General features: G+C 39.3%; 1 protein-coding gene across 3 annotated transcripts in view; it reads left to right on the top strand.

The window, feature by feature from the left end:
- Window positions 1-21,660, top strand: part of ppp1r21 (protein phosphatase 1, regulatory subunit 21) — a 105,645-nt gene that overhangs the window by 20,887 nt on the left and 63,098 nt on the right. For all 3 annotated transcript variants that reach the window (XM_072580601.1, XM_072580602.1, XM_072580600.1), the window contains exons 5-9: window positions 10,818-10,982; window positions 12,537-12,595; window positions 12,690-12,784; window positions 15,982-16,034; window positions 19,522-19,671. In XM_072580601.1, coding sequence (XP_072436702.1) covers window positions 10,818-10,982; window positions 12,537-12,595; window positions 12,690-12,784; window positions 15,982-16,034; window positions 19,522-19,671 — 522 coding nt within the window. The remainder of the gene's footprint in view (window positions 1-10,817; window positions 10,983-12,536; window positions 12,596-12,689; window positions 12,785-15,981; window positions 16,035-19,521; window positions 19,672-21,660) is intronic.

Below are 21,660 nucleotides of genomic sequence, written 5' to 3'. Positions count from 1 at the left end.
CTAGGCAGTTAGTGCAGGAGTCTTCTATGGCTATCCCCATTTCAAACAAGTATACTGTTTTGGAAAATGGCGGGGGTGATGGATTCTCAAGGGAACGTAGCATGAACAGCCAGGTTTCTGGTATTGAGACTGGCTCTAATACAATGAGGGGTATGGCGGGTTCCAAGAGATCAATTGTGTTAGGGGACTCTCTAGTCCGAGGTACAGACAGATGTTTGTGGCCAGCAGCAAAAAATTCAGTGATGTGTTGCTTTCCGGTGCCTGGATCAAGGAGGGTGCAGAGTGTTCTCAAGGGAGAGAGGGGCTCGCAGGAGGTCAATGACATAGGAAGGGAAAAGGTTGAGATTCTGAAGGGAGATTAGAGAGTTTGGCAGGAATTTTAAAAGGAGGTACTCTAGAGTAGTAATAACTAGATTACTCTGCTACGAGCTAGTGAGGACAGAAATAGGAGGATAGAGCAGATGTGAATGCATGGCTGAGGAGCTGGTATATGGGAGAAAGATTCACATTTTCGGATCATTGGAATCTCTCCTGGGGTAGGGGTGACCTGTACAAGAAGGACGGATTGCACCTAAATTGGAAAGGGACTAATATACTGGCAGGGAGATTTGCTGGAGCTGCTTGGGAGGATTTAAACTAGTAAGGTGGGGCAATGGGACCCAGGGAGATAGTGAGGATAGAGATCAATCAGAGACTGGTATGGTTGAGAACCGAAGCGAGTCAAACAGTCAGGGCAGGCAGGGACAAAGCAGAGAACAAGGTAGGACTGATAAATTAAACTGCATGTATTTCAATGCAAGAGGCCTAACAGGGAAAGCAGATGAATTCTGGGCATGGTTAGGAACATGGGACTGGGATATCATAGCAATTACAGAAACATGGCTCGGAAGGACAGGACTGGCAGTTTAATGTTCCAGGATACGAATGCTCCAGGAAGGATAGAAAGGGAAGCAAGAGAGGGGGAATGGCGTTTTTGATAAGGGATAGCATTACAGCTGTACAAGTTATTTGGGTGGAACTGAGAAAAAAGGGATGATCACCTTATTGGGATTGCATATGGACCCCCTAATAGTCAGAAATTGAGAAACAAATTTGTAAGGCGATCTTTTATCTGTTAGAATAAATGATGGTTATGGTAGGGGATTTAACTTTCCAAACATAGACTGGGATTGCTATAGTGTTAAGGGTTAGATGGAGAGGAATTTAAGTGTGCACAAGAATATTTTCTGATTCAGTATGTGGATGTATCTACGAGAGAAGGTGCAAAACTTGACTGACTCTTGGGAAATAAGGCAGGGCAGGTGATTGATGTGTCAGTGGGGGAGCACTTTGGGGCCAGTGACCATAATTCTACTACATTTAAAATAGCGATGGAAAAGGATAGACTAGATCTAAAAGTTGAAGTTCTGAATTGGAGAAAGGCCAATTTTGATGGTATTAGGCAAGAACTTTCAAAAGCTGATTGGGTGCAGATGTTCGCAGGTAAAGGAACGGCTGGAAAATGGGAAGCCTTCAGAAATGAGATAACAAGAGTCCAGAGAAAGTATATTCCTGTTGGCGTGAAAGAAAAGGCTGGTAGGTATAGAGAATGCTGGATGATTAAAGAAATTGAGGGTTTGATTAAGAAAAAGAAGGAAGCATATATCAGGTATGGACAGGATAAATTGAGTGAATCCTTACAGTATAAAGGCAGTAGGGATATACTTTGAGGGAAATCAGGAGGGCAAAAAGGGACAATTAGATAGCTTTGGAAATTGAATTAAGGCGAATCCAAAGGGTTTTTACAAATACATTAAGGACAAAAGGGTAACTAGGGAGAGAATAGGGCCCCTCAAAGATCAGCAAGGTGCCCTTTGTGTGGAGCTGCAGGAGATGAGGGAGATACTAAATGAGTATTTTGCATTAGTATTTACTGTGGAAAAGGAAATGGAGGATATAGAATGTAGGGAAATAAATGGTGACGTCTTTAACAATGTCCATGGAGGAAGTGTTGGATGTCTTAACGCATCAAAGTGGATAAATCCCCAGGACCTGATCAGGTGTACTGTAGAACTCTGTGGGAAGCTAGGGAAGTGATTCTGGGCCTATTGCTGAGATATTTGTATCATCGATGGTCACAGGTGAGGTGCCGGAAGACTGGAGGTTGGCTAACGAGGTGCTACTGTTTAAGAAGGGTGGTAAGGACAAGCCAGGGAACTATAGACCCGTGAGCCTGACGTCAGTAGTGGGCAAGTTGTTGGAGGGAATCCTGAGGGACAGGATGTACATATATTTGGAAAGGCAAGGACTGATTAGGGTTTGTCAACATGGCTTTGTGCGTGGGAAATCATGTCTCACAAACTTGATTGAGTTTTCTGAAGAAGTAACAAAGAGGATGTGATCTATATGGACTTCAGTAAGGCATTTGACAAGGTTCCCCATGGGAGACTGGTTAGCAAAGTTAGATCTCATGGAATACAGGGAGAACTAGCCATTTGGATACAGAACTGGCTCAAAGGTAGAAGACAGAGGGAGTTGGAGAGTTGTTTTTCAGACTGGAGGCCTGTGACCAGTGGAGTGCTACAAGCATCGGTACTGGTCCACTATTTTCCGTCATTTATATAAATGATTTGGATGTGAGCATAAGAGATAAAGTTAGTAAATTTGCAGATGAGACCAAAATTGGAGGTGTAGTGGACAGCGAAGAAGGTGATCTCAGATTACAAAGGGACCTTGATCAGATGGGCCAATGGGCTGAGAAGTGGCAGATGGAACGAACTTCAGATAAATGCGAGGTGCTGCATTTTGGAAAGCAAATCTTAGCAGGACTTATACACTTAATGGTAAGGTCAGAGGGAGTGTTGCTGAACAAAGAAACCTTGGAATGCAGGTTCATAGCTCCTTGAAAGTGGAGTCACAGAAAGGTAGGATAGTGAAGAAGGTGTTTTGTATGGTTTCCTTTATTGGTCAGAGTATGGAGTACAGGAGTTGGGAGGTCATGTTGTGGCTGTGCAGGACATTGGTTAGACCACTGTTGCAATATTGCGTACAATTCTGGTCTCCTTCCTATTGGAAAGATGTGAAATTTGAAAGGGTTCAGAAAAGATTTAAAAGGCTGTTGCCAGGGTTGGAGGACTTGAGCTATAGGGAGAGGCTGAACAGGCTGGGGCTGTTTTCTCTGGAGCTTTGAAGGCTGATTGGTGATCCTGTAGAGGTTTACAAAATTGAGGGGCATGGATAGGATAAATAGACAAGGTCCTTTCCCTGGGGTGGGAGAGTCCAGAACGAGAGGGCATAGGTTTAGGGTGAGAGGGGAAAGATATAAAAGAAACGTAAGGGGCAAGTTTTCCACGCAGTGGGTGTATGGCATGAGCTGCCAGAAGAAGTGGTGGAGGCTAGTACGATTGCAACATTTAAAGGGATCTGGATAGGTATAGGAATAGGAAGGGTTTGGAGGGATACGGGCCGGGAGCTGGCAGGTGGGACTAGATTAAGTTGGGATATCTGGTCTGCATGGATGAGTTGGACCAAAGGGTCTGTTTCTGTACTGTACAACTGTATGACTCTATGACTAAATGCTATCACATCCCTCTGGAGGAAGTGGGATTCCTGGATCCGTGGTATTGACACTACTGTTGTGCCACAAAAACACTCTACTTTTGTATTTTGTTTGATTTGTTACAACACCTCTGGAACAGGTGGGACTTGAACCTGGGCTTCTGGTCGTATGGTAGGGGTGCAATCACAGCTCAATAAGAGCTCCGACTTGTGGCTGTTTATCACTTAGGCTTATTGTTGAACGAGATGACACTAACTATTTGCCTACTACTTCCCTGCCTTCCCCTGTGAAGTAACAAAACTGACCATCCTAGTGTTGCAATTTCATATCACTAAAAATACCATAACTACTTATTCAGTATTAAAGTTAAGAAGGAATATGTTAGCCTTCAGGTCATAAACATCTCATTGCCTCCTTCCTCCTCCAGCTTCCAATTTTTAAATTCCTGCACAGTGTTTGCCTAAGGCTTTCTGAGGCAACTTATCCTATCAAAGGCACAGTGCTCTGTGCAGGGATCTGACATTGGGCTTGGGGTATGGCTGCTGAATGCAAACCTCAACTCTTGCCTTAATCACACCAGAGAAGTGGTATTGAGTAAATGGACTGAGCAGTGTGATACATGCCTGTGACCTGATGGACTTCATCCCAGAGTCTCAAAAGAAGTGGCCTGGTGATAAATGATAAATTGGTTTTAATTTTCCAAAACCCCCTAGTTTCAAGGATGGTTATTTCATGTTGGAAAATAGTGAGTGTTACTCTTTTCGTCAAAAGGTAAAGGAGATAGAAAGCAGGAAACTATATGCTAGTTGGCTTAACAATTGTCATAGCAAGCATGTTGGAAGCTATTAATGAAGCAGTTTTGCAAGGCAGCTGAATAGTTTAAAGTAATCAGGCAAAGTCAACATGGTTTTGTGAATGATCAGATGTGATTTCCATATCTATTGGCATTCTTTTGAGGAAGTAATACTTAGTATGAAGGGAGACTGGTGCTCGTGCTGGCACTTAGATTTCCAGAAGGCACTTTATGCAATGTCACATCAAAAGCAGTTTGTGTAGGGGTTGGGATTTTGGCATGGCTGAAAGATTGGCTGGCACAGCCTACCCATTCTCTCCTACTCGTGGCTCTCGTCACATAATTAGCTTCTCTTTTGTCCTAGCTTGTTATCAATGAGGCCTCTTCATTGCCTACCCATTCACATGGCTTATGCCCAAAATGTTGACTCTCCTGCTGCTTGGATGCTGCCTGACCACAGTGCCTCACTTCTTGTCGGTCTCTCCCGGTCTCTCCCGGTCTCTCCCGGTCTCTCCCGGTCTCTCCCGGTCTCTCCCGGTCTCTCCCGGTCTCTCCCGGTCTCTCCCGGTCTCTCCCTGTCCTCTCCTTCACCACCACCCTAACCTTTGTTTTCTATTTTCTCCCCACAGATGCTGCCAGACCTGAGTTTCTCCAGCAATATCTGTTCTTGTTAACTTACAATGGGTATGATTCCACATGTGATAATTGCTTGAGTGATTATTTCCCATTTGAGTAATAGGGGAATTTGACTTCAGGGTGGGGGCACTATGTAAAGGAATTCAAACAAAGTCTGATCCTATTCATATGCGTGCTTTTTAAAAAGCTAGTGTCAGAATCTTGACTTTAATTCTCTTGATTTGTCCTGCATCCCATCTCTCAGCCCTGGGTTGCTAAGGCTGATTGTAACTCCCACAACTACTGCTCAAAATGGATAAAAGGATTCAAAAGCATGGCATGTAGATCCAAAATATTCTGGCCTTAACTGACTAAGCCATTAGAGAATTTGTACTTTTTTGTTCCTTTTTATTTTGTCTTTTTGTTAGGCTTTGATCCAAGCAAATGGTAGTCTGACTCTGTATCTAGTTGTGAAAGAGGTGTATACCTACCCATTTATTTTATCTTATTTTTCTGCCTTTCACTGAAGGCGGGGAATGTCTGTATACATATCCACATGTAAACTGAATGCACTGGGATTTAAATTTACAGCTTTCCTAGTTTCAAAGTATTTAATCAGTCAATGTTTTATTACTTTTAGAAGAACTCAATTAATGCAATGAAATCCTCACTAATTCATAGTGCATTTTGATAGAAATATTTTTTCCAATTAAAAGATTAGATTAGATTACGTAGTGTGGAAACAGGCCCTTCGGCCCAACAAGTCCACACTGACCGCCGAAGCGCAACCCACCCAGACCCATTCCCCTACACTTACCCCTTCATCTAACACTATGGGAAATTTAACTTGGCCAATTCTCCTAACCTGTACATTTTTGGACTGTGGGAGGAAACCAGAGCACCCGGAGGAAACCCACGCAGACACGGGAAGAATGTGCAAACTCCACACACAGTTGCCTGAGACGGGAATTGAACCCGGGGCTCTGGCGCTGTGAGGCAGCAGTGCTAACCGCTGTGCCACCATGCTGCCCACTTTCAAAGAGTAAACCACCCAGGCCCATTCCCCCTACCCTACTACTCTACATTTACCCCTGACTAATGCACTTAATCTCTACACATCCCTGAACACTATGGGCAATGCACCTTACCTGCACATCTTTGGATTGTGGGAGGAAACTCACACAGACACGGAGAATGTGCAAACTCAACACAGGCCGTTGCCTGAGGCTGGAATTGAACCCAGGTCCCTGGCGCTGTGAGGCAGCAGTGCTAACCACTGAGCCACCGTGCTACCCAAGCTGATTTAACCCCAAATTAAATCTTGGGTTTTATTGGATAAAAGCTTTTCTTTTAGTTGGTCTTAGATTTATTTATTTAATATTAACGTGTCACCTTTCTTAAAATATAATTAAACATTAATCCTTACATTTTTCAAGTTATGTTTTGGTGAAATAATAAATAGATTGATCTTTCGCATCTAAATACCATTTCATATTTGAGATACTTAGTATATGTCTTGCTTCTTTTGGCTATTTTGTCTTGTAAGTAGCAGAAACTGAACTGAACAGCTATTATGAATGCAAACTGGTGGAGAAACTTAGCAGGTCGAGCAGCATCGATGGAAAGAAAAAGAATGATATTTCAGGTCTAGTAACCCTTCATTGGAATTGAAAGCAGCTAGGAAATGGTACTTATGATGGTGGTTTAGGAAAGGACAAATGAATATGTGTAGATACAAGAGCAGCTTAGAGGCTGGGAGTTCTGTGGCAAGTAACTTGCCTCCGAAGTACCTAAAGCCTTTCCATATCTACATGTCTCAAATCAGAATTGGGAAGATTGCCACTTCACCAAGTGACCCTTCTTCAAAACTTTCTTTGAGTCACTGGGCCAGATGTCAACTTTGCTTTTTCTGCACAGATGTGCCTGACCTGAGCTTTTCTAGCAGTTTGATTTCCAGCATCTACAGGTCTCTGGTTGATTTAATCCATGACAAAACAACCTGCTTTATTGGTATTCCATCCATTATCTGAGCATTCACTTGCTCAGCCACCAATGCAGCAACAGTGTGCACCATCTGTAGAATGCAGTGCACAATCTCTCAAAAACTCTTTAGACAGCATTCTCCAAGCCTATGATCTTTTCCACTGAGAAGGATGAGCAGCAAATGCATGGGAACAACAACACCTGCAAATTCCCTTCAAGTCGCATGTCATTCTGACTTTGAACTATATTATCATTCTTGTAATATTGCTGGTTCAGAATCCTGAAATTCCCTCCATAATTATACTGTTTGCATACCTACACTGCATGGACTGCTGTGGTTCAAGCAGAGGCTCACCCACCACCATTTCAAGTGCTGTTGGGATGAGCAATTAATGCTGGCCTAGTCACCTAATTACATTTTTAAAAAAAACTCTGGTTCTTCCCTCAATGTAAGGGTGTTGTTTCAATTTGTCGTGACGACCTATGCATAACCTGATCATTGGAAATGTACAAGTAGCCTGATTAGCTCAATCCTGTTTGGATTATCATTTCTTAACAATGCAGGTTTATTCCAGTATATTTTCAATTATTGTCTTAATTTCATGAATCAAAATACAATGGTGATTGCATTGCAAATGGTGATATTTAAAGCATACTGCTCTTTTGAAGCTGATTATTTTGCAATGTGAATGGCTTCGTCCTAAGTAACTTCAAGACGTCACCAAATTATACTCTTTGGTATGAAATAATTTAATTATGAGAAGTTTTGCATTTTGAAAGTCCTCTTGATTTTTGAAACTAGACAATCAAGATTTCCTGAACACAACTACTTTCCCTTCAGTTGAATTATTTTGTCAGTCCTATTAATTTGGAAAAACTACAGTAAATATAGTCCAGTCTTGATAGCTCAACCCTAATTTTTGTGCAGATTAATTACTTAATCTCTGAATTCAGTTTTAATATCAAGGAATGAACATTATAGAAACAGTGAAACTCTTTTTGACGGTCTCTCAGACTCTTCATATTATTGAAATTTCTTCTACTGAAGCTTCTTAATGTTTGTGGAAAAAATATTTCTGTGACATTTGGAATTTGTCCAAGAGTACTGTGATTTACATTTGGACCCATTTCAAATGCTGCCTGAATAGCATTTAGCAACCATTCCATGTGTACACATCTTTGTTTCTCCTGTATTGTTTTTAGGTTTTCGGGCTTTTTTTTTGGCTGTCCAACTTCTGGAAAACTGATTTGTCTTTCCTTGAAGTAAAATTTGCCAGTATTCTCCAATTAAGGTCCCACCTTTATAAGGTGGTGGCTTTTGCTTATAAAGACCTTAGCTCTGTGCTTTAAATAGCTCTGGAACGTTTTAAAAAAAACTGTTTGATTTAGGAACACATTTGGTCATCCAGCACGAATGTTATCTGTCTGAAACTTAGTTGTGATCAATATATTATGTAATAAATATGCAAGCCTTGTGTATGGTAATATTAGGATTAAAGCCAGGATTTTCATTCAATGGTGCTCGACTTTCAGTGATCACCAGGTGCAGGCAGTTATCAGCAAATATGATTAAAACCAGATTTTTCTAGATAGTCCTCATAGATGTTTCTTTCTTCACTCATTTTGACTACTGTGCTGGCTCTTGTTTTTGTTGTGATTTGGCTGCATTGTTTTCCATTGTCCTCGTTGTATGTAAAACATTGAAGCATGTCCACTCCGAATCATCAGCAAAACGATGGAAGAGGTCACAGACCGTGCTATCAAGTGCCATTTGTTTAGCAATAGCCTGCTGTCACTTCTGCCAGAGCTGTTCAATTCCTCAACTCAATAGAGCTTGTGTCCACCATGAACAAAAGAGTTAAACTCCAGCATAAGGGGGAGTAACTGTTCTTGACATTTTAGCAGTGTGGCATCAAGGATCTCCAAGATAACTGACATTGGATTATTTTCCCAATTCCCACAATAATTCAAGTCATAGGTAGCACAAAAAAAAGATGTAGTTGTTGGTCTGTCATCTCAGCTCCAGGGCATCACTACAGGGGTTCCCTCAGCATTGTGTCCAAGGCACGGTGCGCTTCAGGCTCGTCAATGACTGACCTTTCATCCAAGCTAAAATCATAAGCAGGGATGTTCACTGCACAATGTCGAGCACCGTTTTCAACTTCTCAGATGTTGAAGTCGTCGGTGCCCATATATAGCAAAAGCTGGACAATGTCTAGGCCTGGACTGAAATGGCAAGTGACATTTGCGTGAGGCAATGGCAATCTCCAGCAACAGTGAATTTGTTTGTGGGATATTACAAATTAGCTTCCATGATTCAGCGGACAATAATGATTACACCTCCAAAGTAATTCATTGACTTGGTGGACCATTCCAATGTTGTGAAAATAACTACATAATTGTACAAAGTTAAAAATCACAACACCAGGTTATAGTCAAACAGGTTTAATTGGAAACACACTAGGTTTGGAGCGCCGCTCCTTCATCAGGCACTCCAAAAGCTAGTGTGCTTCCAATTTAACCTGTTGGACTGTAACCTGGTGTTCTGATTTTTAACTTTGTACACCCCAGTCCAACACCGGCATCTCCAAAACATACATAATTGTAAGTTCGCTTCCTTGGTGGTGGCAACTTGATTCAAAGGAATTAATTGGTATATTGTTATCTTTGGTAAGTTTCAGATGTTTCTGTTCCTATTCCTACTCTTCCTTAAAGCTTGGATTGAAAGTTATTTTTATTGTTGAATTTTTCAGTTGGTGTTTGCTTTTTGCCCATTTTACATTTATTTTATTTGCCCTTTAGTTCAGAAAAGTAGTTACTTGTTTTATTTCTTGAGCATCCCTGTATCATGACTGCGACACCACTGCGGTTTTCCCTTGCAACATAACTTGGTAAGCCAGACCACTACTTGCAAGGGCTTTTCCTAAAATGCTTCAAATCACATGCAAAGTTTGTGTGCGCCATGGTAACTTTTTTTTTGGAGAGGGTGGATGTAGGTTTTCTTTTCCAATACTTCTGGTGAATTTTGGTTTATAAGTTTTGCCAGGCAATATACCAGAGATGTCTATGGTATCCTGTTTCAAGGCAATTGTTTTCTGCCAAGGAGAAGGAAAAGACATCAAGGTCTGTATCAAATGAAGTAGTTGAATTATTGTTACATAGTTGCTGTTCACTTGGATATTATCCTAAAGGTTTCTTTTATTTTCATTCTGGGCTTGGTGTAGCTATATTGATACTTTTGAGAAGTTGAAATTTGCAACCTGGCTTTCATCTCCAAATTATTATAGCAGTTACTGGTATAAAGCATGCAATATTGACTTTTTGAAAGCTTTTTGAACATCTTTTAACTTGATGACTAGCATTTGTACAGGTTCCTGTCTTTGAGTTTTTTTGGTTTAAAACATTTGGCATGAAAGGTCACAGTTGATTGGAGCATTAAAAATAATTGGAGTACTTTATTGTGGAGTTATGTTATTGCTCATTGTAATAGGAACAGATTGTTTGCTTCAAATAATTTGAAAGAAATGGAACAAGAAAGGTGTTCAGCTCATCTATGTTTCTATTTCAATAATTAAGAACAGTTTTTTTTATTCATTCATGGGACTTGGCCCCATTGCCAGCAATGTCCAATATTTATTGCTGTCCCTAATTGTCCTTAAGTTGGTATTGAGCTGCTCTTTAAAACCAGTGCAGTCCATGTGCTGTAGGTGGACTCATGATGCCCTTTGGGAGGAAATTTCAGGATTTTTACCAAGCAACAGTGAGGAATAGCAATATATTTCCAAGTGAGGATGGTAAGTGGTTTGGAGGGGAACTTGCAGATGGGGGTGTTAAGCCAGCAGTCTCAGTACCTGTGTTTGAGATTTTGTTTTGTATTTCTTTGTGCAGATACAAGAAGCACAAGCGAAACACAGACAAACTGAAACTGACCTCAGGGAGCGATTATTGGTACTGGAGAAAGATGCTATGCAACATAAAGCTGTGATAGATGGCTTGAAGATGAAGTACATAGATACCATAGAAAAACTTCAAAACGACAAAGCAAATTTAGAGGTGAAATTTCAACATGTATCCTTCTCATTGTAATGTGGCTCCCTTCGCTGTTTTTTCATGTGCTAGCTCTGGGAATGAATTGGTGTGCACAAGAACAAGGCAGCATTTCAGAGCTTCATTTGCTTTTTCCACACTTGAGGAAAGCATTCGAGCAGAACCTTTTAAGCTGTTGTAAATTGGTATTTGAAGACCTGAACGCAAAATAGCTTATAGCATTTGCCAGTTTAATGAACTTTGAGATCAAAGTTCTCTCTCTCTCTCTCTCTCTTTTCTGTCAGCATCATTCCATCTATAGTTTAGTCTGCCCTCCCACCCCATCTTTAGCACACATACCATCCTTTTCCTAGCTTTAATCAGTTCTGAAGAAGGGTCACTGAACAAAAGTATTAACTGTGCTTTATCTCTACAGATGCTGTTGAGTTTTCCAAGCAATTTCTGTTTTTTTTTGTTCTCAAAGCTGTTCCAAGTAACTGCAGAAGAAGCACACCTATTGTTCATAGAATGATGTAGGGCTGAAGAATGAAAGATTTCTGTTTCCTATCATATCAAACATCTATTTTAAGGACCTTTGCTAATGTTGGCAAATATTGTTAAATGTTAACTTGCGTCCCAGCTGGGCAAAATACTAAACCATTTATTAAAAGTCAAATAAATCCCAGTAAATTGAAACATTCAGTCCACTCCATGTTACCATATTTTAATGTCCATTGTGAAGTTAATATTAAGACCATAAAACATAGGATCAGAAGTAGGTCATTCATTCTTTTGGCTCTGCTTTGCTCATTCAATGAGATCATGGTTGATCAGATAATCCTCCACTCCACACTCCTGCCTTTTCTCCATAAACCTTGACTCGCTGACTGATTAAATATTTATCTATCTTAACTTTGAATATACTTAATGATTCAGCATCAACAGTCATCTGTGGATTTAAAAAAAAAATCCCAGATTCACTATCTTTGGGGCAGAAGTTCCTTCTTGTTTGTCTTAAATGTGCCATTCCTTGTTCTGAGATTATGCCTTCTGGTCCTAGACTGTCCCACGAGAAACAGCCTTTTAGATTGCTGACTCTGTCAAGTCTCTTAGAAATCTTGTCATGTCAATAAGGTCACCCCATTAGAAACTTGTTGCATCTATAACCGGACAGTTAAGAATGAAGCCAATAAAAGGCAAGCCCACTGAGCTGCAATAAAGGGACCGCTTTTAAAGAGGTTTTTGAGGTGGTGTTAAAGCTTTATAGAGAGAACAGAGAAAGGAAATTGACAATAACAAGATGTTTAAGAGTTTGGAGCCGTTTCATTATTATGGTGAACAAAGCCCTGATTGTAAAATTCAAGTGAGTTTCTCACAAGATGTTTTTGGGAGGTAATAAACATGATTTCGGGACTTTGGAGAGGAAAGCATGTTTGGAGATACAACTGTAGTTTACAAGAGCAGGGATTAAAGCTCACTTTTTAAAGTGATGATCAGCTGTTTGTGCAGATGGATTTTTTTTAAGCTTGCCTTTGGAAAAGATTTATAGACATTTTCAAAAACATACAATATTTCTCACAGGTGAAATCACAATCCTTGGAAAGAGAAGCAAAGGACTGTAGGCTTCGGACAGAAGAATGGTAAGATAGTTATGATTTGTGCTATATTACTGGTTATTGCTGATAGACTTGCATTGAACATTGTGAAACATTTAATACTTCGTTTTCAATGCAGCCAGCAACAGCTAAGGAATATCCATACTGATCTGAGTAGCCGTTTGGACCAGTCATTAAGTATTATTCAAGACAAGGTACCATTTAATGATACGAGTGAGTATGACTACTTCCTGTGCAATTGAGTATTTTCAATGGAGTCCAAGACATGAGTTAATTTCAATAAGAATGTGGTTGTTAATTTTACTCCTTCTGGGTTAAATTAATTATAAAATTCTTGTGACCATCATCTTTCTTACTGGAAAATATTTTTCCAATCTCATTGCATTATCGGGTCCCACTATTTTTAAACACCAAGGTTTTGGTCGGTTGTTAAAGGCAGATGACTAAAATGAAAATATTTAAACCATCATGTACTGGAAACAGTGACCTGCAATTTCAAAAAGATGAAATTATTTTTACACCTATCTGTTCCATTGCTGCCACCTCAGGCTGATTTTTTTGTAAATGTTGCTCTAAAGACCGATCCCCAAACCCAGTCCAAGCATCGAGAAGATTTGCCGCATGCTAGTAACCCTGGTGTGATTCATCAAGTATGACACATCCATAAACTGCCTCCTGACTTTGCACCAGTCAACACATTTATTCAGTGACTACAATAGAACCTTGATTATCCGAGCAAGACAGACGGGGAGTATTTTGTTCAGATAATTGATCATTCAGATAATCAATCTGATCATAAACAATAATTTTGAGTGCCGGTTATTTGAATATCTGTTATCTGGTAATGCACCCCATAATGCCGTTTAACCAATAACTGAATGCTGTGTTGTCTAATGCCGTTTTTATGGGGCCTTGAGATCTTGTTCGGATAATTGATGTTCGGATAATTGTGTTTGTACTGTGTATAAGTGTGGGTTAGGAATTCAAGTAAAGATGGCCCAGAGCTTTGGTATTTTAGGAAAAAAGATGGTTTTCAAATTGAATTAACTGAAAGATTATTGAAAAATTATTTCTTCACTTGTTTGGAATTAAAAAATGTTAATTTTTTGGATTGCTGTCCTTTCCACAACTGTTTAAAAGTTAGGTTCTTTGAAAGCTACAGAATGGATAAATAACTTTTTTGTTGCCTTGTGTAAAATATTAAACATTTTTTCCTTCCCTGATCCAATTTATCTCTGCGGGCACATAAGATGTAAACTATATGTTTGCCTTGCATTCATAGTTAGGCCCAATCATGCACTTATCTGATGTCCATACATTTCTACTGTACCAGCACAGATTAAGGTGCTGCCCTCGTTCTTCCCTGGTATTGACATGTATTTTTAAGTAGGTACTACTAAATAGGGACCTAGCTCTCAAGCAATGACATTTTATCCTTAGTAATAAAGGATACTGTAACTAATGCCTTTTCCTGTGTTGAACTGAAATAATGTTGTACAACAAGGGAATCAAACCTTGGGACATTGTGAGATCAGTCTGGCTTAACCATTTATAGATTTGAGGTCAAATACTAAATTTAACTACCAAATTCAGAAGTTTTTGTAAAGTATTCCAATGTGTTTATTTAGCTGAATAGTGACAGGTGAGTAAGTATTCTTTGTTTTGTATCTTGTAAAATAAGTTCTCTGTATGCAATTCTAAAATTACTGAAGTTTTCTTAGCATAGTGTTTGGGTATTGTGTGGTTATTAGCCTTGCAAAGTGGTTATTTGAATTTTGAGTAGTACTGAGTTGAACATCAGTTCAACGATCATAATGAAATTTCCACTTAAATTTTCTCCAGCCCAAAACATTTATTTTGGGAAGAGAGCCTTTTTGTTTAGAAATCTAGGATGTTTAGATTTTGAGTGCTTTCAATAAGATCCTACATGAGGCTAGTAATTAAAATTTGTGCATATGGAGTAAAAATATGGATTGAGGATTGGTTAACAAAAATAAAACAGTAGGAAGAAAGGGGAATTCTCAGGTTTGCAGACTGTGGCTAGAAGGTTGCAAGTATAAGTGCTTTAGGAGACTAATTCTGTCTTCTCTCAACTCTGTTAGAATGATGGGTGATTTTCTTCAAATGTACACAGGCTAAATAGAGTGGATGCAAAAAAGAAGTTCCCCTTGACTGTGTGGGGTCTACAACCAGGGGACATGGGGTCCAAATAAGGACCAGCCTGTTAACGACCGAGATTAGGACAGATTTCTCCACTGAGATTGTCAGTTTTTGGAATTCTGTATCCAGGAAAGCTGTGGAAGCTTGATCAGTGGGTATGTGTAAGACCAAGGTCAATATTTATCTCAATGCAAATGACATTCTGCATATTGGGATTATATGGAAAAATATCATTGAAGGTGTATGATCTAGAATAGTGGCACAGGCTCAAAGGGCTGATTGACCTAATCCTCTCCAAGTACTTATGTTCATAATGAGGTCTTCTAATGCTGCTGCTTCTGTGTTGATTCTTGCTGACATATGCTACACAAGTAAAGTGGGGAGTGGTGGTGTTTGGTTGTCGAATTGATTCTGGTTAAAGCATTGCCATGAAGAAAGCAACAGGGAACTATAGGCTTCCCATGCTTTGAAGAAATTCAAAACAATAGTAAGGCTTGAGTGTTTTTCCCTTGCTTGCAGAAAATAAGTCCCTGCTTATCCAACTATTATGCTATGTTATGAGCTTGTGATTTAATTTGTTTGTTAGTGTTGCTATTAGCATTCTGGGAGGAATGCTGCCCAAGTGCAAAATTATATATAGTGGTAGACATGTCGTTTTGGGATTTACAAGCTCAAACTGGTTGAGTATGATCTGTGTTTTGCCCATTCTAACCAACCAGTGGAAAATGTTGCATTTGATCAGCCAGTGATGTGTGGTCGAAGTACCTGGCATCACACTGGCACTCAAATGCATACACCTATTTCTCATTGGAAAGTTAGATCATCTCTTTGGACTGATGACCACATCTTGTTAGTGAAAAATCAGTCACCACTCATAACATCAGCATGAAATGGCTTACTTACCTTTCAATGTTCTGAGATATTTGCATTTTGAGGATATTTTGGATAGACCAGGTACTTTTTACTTCTGAAGGTTGTGGCTTTTGGCCTAATTGAATTTGTAAAGTACATGGTGAATAATGATCTGATAAAATAGCCATTTTTCTGCACCATAGCTTTCATATTTCATGTCTTAGACATGCACAGATTTGTTCTTACCTGTATTCTTGATAGCTGTGGTAAGTTTTCAAATTAATCATTTGGATTGTCAGGATTGCTGATGGAAATTTAGAATGTACTTTCTACTGTTTTCATTGTGTTCTTGGATGCTTAAAACCTGCTTACTTATCCAAACACTCATTTCTATATAGGTTGTGCAGAATACAGCACATTGGATGTACCTGTACATGATAGAAGGCATCAAGTAAGTAATCCAGAACTGGATGGTCAAAAAAAAATTTGGTGTTGCACCTAAAATAATTTTTAAATCTGTGGTTTAAGAACTTAAAGTTAGAGTCATATAGCATAGAAACAGACCTTTGGTCCAACCAATCCATGCTGAACATAATCCCAAACTAAACTAGTCCCATCTGTCTGCTCCTGCCCATATTCTTCCAAACCTTTCCTATTCGTGTATCTATCCAAATGTCTTTTAAACTTTGTAGTTGTACTCGCATCCACCAGTTTCTTAGGAAGTGGTGGGCGGCACGGTGGCACAGTGGTTCAATTCCCACCTCAGGCAACTGACTGTGTGGAGTTTGCACGTTCTCCCCGTGTCTGCGTGGGTTTCCTCCGGGTGCTCCGGTTTCCTCCCACAGTCCAAAGATGTGCAGGTCAGGTGAATTGGCCATGCTAAATTGCCTGTAGTGTTAGGTAAGGGGTAGATGTAGATGTAGGGGTATGGGTGGGTTACGCTTCGGCGGGGCGGTGTGGACTTGTTGGGCCGAAGGGCCTGTTTCCACACTAAGTAATCTAATCTAAAAGTTCATTCCACACATGAACCACCCTCTGTTTAAAAAAAAAATTGCCTCTATCTTTTTCAAATCTCTCCCCTCTCACCTTAAATGTGCCTGCCCCCCCCCCACACACAAAGTCTTGAAAAACCCCATCCAAGGGAAATGATAACTGCCACTAACACACTCTATACTAAACTTTGCTAAGTGCTTTACAACGTTTCTTAAAAAGTAGATTTTTAAAAATAAATCAATGTATTTTAAAACCTTCAAGAACAGTGCACAGTACTCTTGAAAAAAATATGCAGTTATTAGAGCAGACTGTGAATAATTTTGAGATTGAAAAGTGGTGAAATAGTCTCATTTTGTTAACTCAGTTTAGTTTTCATGTGAAATTTATATTTTTCTAAAACACTTAATAGTTTGTATTTAATATTTTTCACCTCTGGTTATTTAATGTTCAGCACAAAATTTCATGTGCTTAACTTGAATGATTATTGCTTTGAGGATTTAGGCTGGACTTGTGCTTTGTTGATATTCTTAATCAACGATCATTTTTGCTTAATAAAATGTCCTCACTATTATTGAGAAGAACAAAGAATTGTCCCTGGGTTTAATGACAAAAATGAAATTCTAGAACTAGTTTTATGCTCAATGACAGAATTAGCATTTTTCAAACATCTGTTACTGCCAGCCAGTTCCTTTTTATTCTTTTGTAGGAAATGATGCAGATAACTTACAGCTGACGTAGCAGTGTGTTGGACTTGAATCAGTTCTGAAAACCCCAGCCAATGTGGCTTTGAACATATGTTTCCTCTGTAGATTAGGCAACCAAAAAATACCCTTTATTGGAGCTAAATAAAAAATTTAGGAGCTTCGAGGCCTAACATTAATGGTGTGTATGTAACTTGAGAAATAACTACTAATTACATAAGTGACGTTTAAAAGAAGTTGTGAAGACACATCAAACTAGTTTTTTTATGAAGAGAAACCAACCTGGCCTTGGTGTGACCAAAATTCTGACTTTCATGTCCTGTCATAACTTAAGCTTATCTATAGTTTTGGACTAGTTCCCATATAATACACAATTAATGACTCTTATCTGGCAGTCAGCTGCAAAGCAGAAGCATTTGTTGCTGGCTGAATTTACATAATTTTTTTGCTCTCTGTCAACTGGAGTAAGAATCTGCTGACCTAGCTGCAACACCAATAATTCAATGAGTTGTGTAGAGGAGGCCTCGTGACGAGAAGCAATTTGTATGCAGCAATGATCCATTTGACAGCATAAGCTGAAAACCGCTTGGTCTACTTTCAGCTGAATGAGAACAATTTTTGTAATACTTTACTAAATGCTGTCTGTAGGTTTGGCAACAGCTTATGGTAGATAAGGAGAACAGGTGCGTACTTGAAAGTGGAGTTGCAGGTTGAAGACGACATTTGGCATGCTTGCCTTCATTACGTGTAAGAGTTGGGATGTTATATTGTGGATGTACAAGGCAGGACTTATACATTTAATGGTAAGGTCCCAAGGAGTGTTGCTGAACAAAGAGACCTTGGAGTGCAGGTGCATAGTTCCTTGAAAGTTGAATCGAAAGTAGATAGGATAGTGAAGAAGGCATTTAGTATGCTTTCCTTTATTGGTCAGAGCATTGAGTCTAGGAGTTGGGAGGTCATGTTGCAGCTGTGCAGGACTTGGGTTAGGCCACTTGTGGAATATTGTGTGCAATTCTGTTCTTCCTCCTATAGGAAGGATGCTGTGAAGCTTGAAAGGGTTCCGAAAAGATTTACCAAGATGTTGCCAGAGTTGGAGGGTTTGAGTTATAGGGAGCTGTTTTCCCTGGAGTGTCAGAGGCTGAGGGGTAAACTTATCAAGGTTTATAAAATCAAGAGGGGCATGGATAGGGTAAAAAGTCTTTTTCCCTGGGTTGTGGGGGTCCAGAACTAGAGTGCATAGGCTTGGGGTAAGAGGGGAAGGATTTAAAAGGGACCTAAGGGGCAACGTTTTCATGCAGAGGGTAGTGTGCGTATCAAATGAGCTGCCAGAGGAAGTGGTGGAGGCTGGTACAACTGCAACATTTAAAAGACATTTCCTTTCAATTTGACATTATCCTTCACTTTCTTGGTTACCTTGATATGTCCCCCTTCTTCACTGGGATATACTTTTGTGTTGAATCTTGAACTATTTCTTTAACATCTGATATTATTCATTGACTGTTTTCCTGCTAAACTGTTTTTCCCACTCTACTCCAATCAACTTTCCTCATTTATTTAGAAGTTTCCTTATTAAAATTTAGCATTGTTGTTTCAAACTCAAATTTATCCTTGTCAAATTGAATGCTAAGTTCTGCCATGTTATGGTCACTGTTTACTAAGAAATCTTTAACTCTTGATCATTTATTAAATCTGCTTTATTACATATTACTAGATCCAAAACCGTCTGATCCCTGGTTGGATCTGCAATGTTGTAGGAACCTGTCAAGAGTACACTGAGTTGTCTCTGCTAATTTGATTTTCCCAGTCTACTTGCAGATTAAAGCCATCCATGCCTAAGTGCAGCCTTTCCTCCCTGTCATCGTTTTGTCCTGATGTATTCTCTGTCTGACAGTCAAGTTAGATGTGGGGCCTTTAGATGTCTCCCACCAGTGTCTTTTTTTCCCCTTGTTATTTTTTAACCTTTATCCGTAGGGAAGCCACTTCTCCCAATCAAGAACACTTCCATTGTCCTATTTATTCCATCTTTTACTTAGGCTGCCCTTTCCTTCCTGCCCACCTTCTCAAAAGCAATCATGTATCCGTCAGTATTTAGTTCCCAGCTTTGATTTCCTTCTAACCATGTCTCCATGGTAGCCATGAGATCATGTTCTTCAAACTGTATTTTTGCCATTAGTTCATCTTGCTTATGTAGTGCTATGTAAAATGAATGGCCATGCTATACTCCATTCATGTGTTGACTTTCAGCTGAAAGCTCGTGATGTTAGTGGACAGGCACTGGCTTTCCTTAGAGATTTGGTTGGAGCATTGCTAAATCTTCATACTTACACTGAGCAAAGAATTCAGATCTATCCCATTGACTCTGCAACAGACACTATATCTCCACTGAACCAGAAGGTATGTTTCACTACTTATTGGAAAATATGTTACCAATTATGGGAATTATGGCAACATTAATGATGTATCACCTTTATAGTGCAAGTGAAGATTTTAACCGTTGGACAATCATTTAAGTTCCACAAGTGTTTTGCATATGTCGTATATTGTTAACTAAGCTATAATTAAATTTCTTGCTGCAGAGAGAATTATACCAAATTGCAAAATCAGGAGAGATTGTCAATAAAAGGTTTTTTCATATTAGCAGGATTAATGAAAGATTTGGAATATCTGAGAGAAAAATGTTCTTTTTAACATAAAGGAAGAGGCTAAATATTCTGTGAAAGTAAAAGAGCTGACAGTTAACTGAACAAAAAGCAGAACTCCATTGTAATGCACGATCAGTGAATAAGCTTTTTTTGCAAGCGTTGACATTTTGTATGCACCATTTCAGAAACTGTTTTTATTGCCAAAAAGTTAGGGATCTTGTTTAAAAACCCATGCTGTCCATTTGTAATAAATTCAGTTGGTTCTGGTTATAATCACAAATTGTTTTTAAGAATAAAAAGTATGTGGGTAGTATTGGCACAGTGCAATTGAGCATGAGCTTTTGTTCTTCTCGTTCTACCAACTGGTGGAAGAAAATGCCTCCTTTGCTCTAAGCAAATTAGAAATATTTTCATATTCTATTATTGTTTCTTTTATAGTGTGTTACTTTGCAATCTCTTTTAATTTCTAGTGTTTTATGTGTATCAATAGCTTTCAACCATCAACATGACTATCATTGTAATGGTCATGGACTGGAAAATTGTATTGCCATTTGTTCATGTTTCAGTTCCAAAGTCTTGCTTAATTAACAAGACAATTTTGTATACATTAATTGCTACTAGGCTATTCTTTAATGTCTTGTTAATGTGTGTACAAGCACACACACATGAGGGAGGATCTGACTGAAACTTGGAGAATGTGGAATAGCCTGGACAGAGTGAATGTTGGGAAGAGGTTTCCATTGGCAGGAGAGAGGAGGACCCAAGGGCACAGTGTAAGAATCAAGGGAAGACCCTTCAGAACGGAGATAAGGAGAAACTTCTTGAGGCAGAGAGTGGTGAATCTGGGTAAATCATTGCCTCAGAAAGCTGTGGAGGCCAGTTCATGGAGTATATTTAAAACAGAAGTTCTTGATTGCCAAGGAGGTCAAAAGTTACTGGGAGAAAGCAGGAAAATGGGGTTGATAAACCTATCAGCCATGATTGAATGGAGGAGCAGATGTGATGGGCCAAATGGTCTAATTTCTGCTCCTATGTTTTATGGTCTCATTTATTTTCTTCTCCAATGGTCTCCAGATGGTGAATTAAATAACCACCAATTCAAGCAGCCCCACTGTGAAATCCATCTGATAGGTAAATGCTGATGAACCTTTCAGGTTTGCCTCTCCTTCAGCATTGATCAATCATTTGTTTTATTGGTGCTCTGACACAGTGGCTGAGTATCCTGTCTTAGGAAGTTAAATACTATTATTGCAACAGGGCCTTTGTTGAAAGTACTCTTAAGAGTCATAGCAACATTAATGATGATTTAGATTTGTTACTTACACATTTCCCATTGTAATGTTTGCTCTATCAAATAATGCCCTCTTCCTAGGGCAAAAGTGTGACCATTCTATGTCATGCACAAAGATGAAACTTTAAGGTCACAAAGCTTAATTGTTAAAAGCTCCCTCCATTCAAGCAGAATTGAGTTTCTGACAGATCCAGGAACCTTTCACACTGTGAAATGACAAATATTCTCCAATATTATTTTACATATGCAAGAAAATGTTTTGAATTTTTTAATGTATTTTCAAGTGGAGGGAAAGCATTTAGAATATGCACACCATAATAAAATAAAGACCGTAGATATAGAAACTGAATTTGGCCATTCGGCCCATCAAGTCTGCTCTGCCATTTAATCAAGGTTGACATTTATTCAACTTCGTTCTCCTGCCTCATTCCCTTTGTAACCCTTGATCCT

This window comes from Chiloscyllium punctatum, chromosome 11 (assembly GCF_047496795.1).
Source record: "Chiloscyllium punctatum isolate Juve2018m chromosome 11, sChiPun1.3, whole genome shotgun sequence".
In the NCBI taxonomy this organism is placed as follows: Eukaryota; Metazoa; Chordata; class Chondrichthyes; order Orectolobiformes; family Hemiscylliidae; genus Chiloscyllium; species Chiloscyllium punctatum.
The sequence above is the reverse complement of the archived record's forward strand: the minus strand, read 5'-3'. Positions and strand labels throughout refer to the sequence as shown.